The sequence below is a fragment of the Marmota marmota genome, unplaced genomic scaffold (genome assembly GCF_001458135.2).
Source record: "Marmota marmota marmota unplaced genomic scaffold, marMar, whole genome shotgun sequence".
In the NCBI taxonomy this organism is placed as follows: Eukaryota; Metazoa; Chordata; class Mammalia; order Rodentia; family Sciuridae; genus Marmota; species Marmota marmota.
In genome coordinates this window covers 314,620-317,683 of record NW_026004731.1, presented here as the reverse complement: position 1 = coordinate 317,683, position 3,064 = coordinate 314,620, and the positions used below count along the sequence as shown (strand labels likewise).

General features: G+C 45.2%; 1 protein-coding gene across 1 annotated transcript; it reads left to right on the top strand.

The window, feature by feature from the left end:
- The first annotated feature begins 268 nt into the window (after positions 1–268).
- LOC107160601 (T-cell surface glycoprotein CD1a-like) lies at positions 269–2,666 on the top strand. Its single transcript, XM_015507271.2, has 5 exons — positions 269–413; positions 750–1,004; positions 1,591–1,869; positions 2,055–2,333; positions 2,572–2,666. Exons 1-5 carry the CDS (start codon positions 353–355, stop codon positions 2,664–2,666), a joined length of 969 nt encoding a protein of 322 aa, XP_015362757.1. The 5' UTR covers positions 269–352.
- Positions 2,667–3,064: the final 398 nt, after the last annotated feature.

Here is a 3,064-nt window from a genome sequence, read left to right as displayed (position 1 = left end):
TACCAGATTCCATACCCAGCAATAAAAGAAGTGTCCCTTGTGGTAAGGGACTTTTCATAGCCACATGAGACTTGTTCCATAGCAGTTGAAATAGGGGAAGATGAACAGGATGGAAGTTCGACAATGAGAGAAGTTGGAAGACTGAGCAGAGAGTCAGAATAGCTGGGGGAGGGGGAAACTGAGTAGGTGCTCAGGATTTGGGGAGGGAGCAAATTGTCTTTGTTTCAGGCAGAAAAGTTTTGTCTTTTGGTTGAATAAGGAGGTCAGAAGAGAGGTCTGTGGGGTAGGTTTATTTAGAACAGAAATCAAAGGACAACTTCTCTCAAAGAAAGAAGTAGCATCTGCAAGGGCCATGCTGTTCCTGCTACTCCCCTTGCTCACTGCTCTCTTCCCAGGAGGGGACAGTGATGTTGGTAAGAATTGTAGTAAGAGATCTGTTGAGAGAGAGAGAGAGAGAGAGAGAGAGAGTGTGTGTGTGTGTGTGTGGTGATGGTAGTTTCCCCTGCACACACCTGGAGAGAACGAGTGCCAAGCTGGCCCCATTCTGTGTGTCCTTACTCAAGCCCTCTGTGCTCTCATGGAGGATGTTGATAGAGCATGGGACCCTGGGGACCAGCAGATGTCAGCTAAGGTAACGGTGGCTCTCCACTTTTCCAGATTCTAAGTCTTCCCACTCTGACACCTACTTTCCCAAATCTGTTTCTCCCGATGCTTAAATTCTCCCTATTCTATCTACTCTTTTGATACAGGGTTTGAAGAGCCTGTCTCCTTTCATCTCGTGCAGACATCATCCTTTCACAACCATTCCTGGGTACATGTGGGCTCAGCCTGGTTTGGTGACCTGCAGACACACAGATGGAACAGCAGCTCTAATACCATCATTTACCTGTATCCCTGGTCCAGGGGCAACTTCAGTAACAAGGAGTTGATTGGTCTAGAAAAGTTTTTCTATGTATACTACAATGAACATCAGGATTTTTACATTTATCAATTAATGTTTAAAGGTGAGTTCACTTCCCTTGCTGAGGAGAATAAAGGGATGAGGGGTGGGGCATCTCAGTGAACTTTTATTCCTCAGGTAAACAGACTTCTCTGTTCTGAATCATACTCCACTCTCTTCAGCATAAAACTACAATTGCACCCTGGACATGTGTGATAAACACAACCAGATTCTTCAAAAACTTCAGTTTTTGCCACTTATGAACTGCTCTCTCATTAAATGGAGCTGTGTTTTATTATGTATCCTCAGAAATAATCTGTGGCTACCCTTTTCCCGGTTTTTAATTCAGTTTCCTCATTCTTTTGTTGACTCCTTAAAGCATGATTTTCTCTCCCATTTAATCTCTTCATTCTTCCCTAAGCTGTCAAAGAAATGATTAAGTCCTTCTCCTCCACAAAATCACTATCACCTTTGAACAATCCCTTCCCTTCCTCATATTATCATCTCTTCCTCCACCTCCAGCTCCTACCAGTGGCCTTTCTGTGAACCTCTGATCAAACACTTCTGCTTCCATTATCTTTTGCTTCCATCTAATTCCAATTTCTCAGTGTCTTCCTTTTCTCCTCTAATTCATCACTCTTCTTCCCCAGATATCTTTGATCTACAGGTGACAGCAGGCTGTGAACTGCACTCTGGGAAGTCCTGGGTAGGCTCCGTGCATGTAGCTATCCAAGGACATGATTTCCTGAGCTTCCAGAATGAAACATGGTCACCATCTCCAAAGGGTGGAAGAAAGGCCCAGAATGCCTGCAGATTACTCAATCTGAAGGAAGCCTATAAACATAGGGTATATATGCTCCTCAGTGACACCTGCCCACGTTTCACCTTGGGTCTTCTAGATGCAGGGAAGGCTCTTCTTCAGCGACAAGGTCAGTCTTGTACCCAAGTCACAAAGAATTTTTCTATTTTGAAGTCAAATTCAGGATACAGAGAGAAGAAGATAATGAGTGACATTACCAGAAGTAGAAAGATGTATCTGTAGTCTCATGTGGAGTTGTGAACCTCTAAGTCTATGTTAGAGTCTGTGTCTGGATGTCTTCTCTGTCCTTTGCAGTGAAGCCTGAGGCCTGGCTGTCCAGTGGCCCCAGTCCTGGGCCTGGCCGTCTGCTGCTGGTGTGCCATGTGTCTGGATTCTACCCAAAGCCCGTGTGGGTGATGTGGATGCGAGGTGAGCAGGAGCAGTTGGGCACTCAGAGAGGTGACATCCTGCCCAATGCTGATGGCACATGGTATCTCCGAGCAACCCTGGATGTGTCAGCTGGGGAGGCGGCTGGCCTGGCCTGCAGGGTGAAGCACAGCAGCCTAGGAGGGCAGGACCTCATCCTCCACTGGGGTGGTAAGAGTGGGACCCTGGCTGGAGATGGGGGGAGTTGGTTCACTAGCAGAGCTTCAGGGCCAGCTAAAAATTTGGGATTTACAAATTCCCTATCAAAAAAGATAATATAGATAGATAGATAGATAGATAGATAGATAGATAGATAGATAGATAATTCAAAGAATGGAAGAATTTAAAATAAGGGGTCTAAAGATTAAGTTCCAAACAACATCCTGGTGTCCACTTGAATCTGCAGCACCTCATAGTGCCCTGGGCTGGATCCTCTTGGTGGTGATAGTGGCCCTGGCTCTTCTGGCAGGTCTTGGATTTTGGTTTAGGAAATGCTGGTGAGTTCTTTGTATCCATCTTTCCTGTTCGTCCCTCCTCCCAATGGTCTTCCCTTCTTTTTAATCTCTTTTTTTCACTTTTTCTTCTCCTCTCAGCCCCATTCCCATCTTCTCCTCCATTCTCATGTCCACCTTATGAAGGCCTGTTATTTTTTTGTTCACTTAGGACACACTGAGAAGCTCCCTGCAATGCTCTCCCTTTGAAATGAGGATCCAGCTACCCAGGTGCTCAGTGTACCCATGAACACTGCGTGATGATATTATCACTTCAATTCTCCTTGTTAAAACTTTGCAATTCATTTCTGCTCCATGATCATTTACCAATATATGCTCACTGTAATCTTGTAGATTTTGTTGTTCTGACCCGGCTTCTGTGGGTTTAACTCTGAATGGAACAGGATG

Bases quoted from the DNA above. Each gene is read 5' to 3' on its own strand.
- LOC107160601 (XM_015507271.2), top strand. From the start codon at position 353: ATGCTGTTCCTGCTACTCCCCTTGCTCACTGCTCTCTTCCCAGGAGGG. The intron at 414-749 runs GTAAGAATTGTA...CTTTTGATACAG, and splicing joins AGGAGGGGACAGTGATGTTG to GGTTTGAAGAGCCTGTCTCC. The intron at 2,334-2,571 runs GTGGTAAGAGTG...TTGAATCTGCAG, and splicing joins GGACCTCATCCTCCACTGGG to CACCTCATAGTGCCCTGGGC.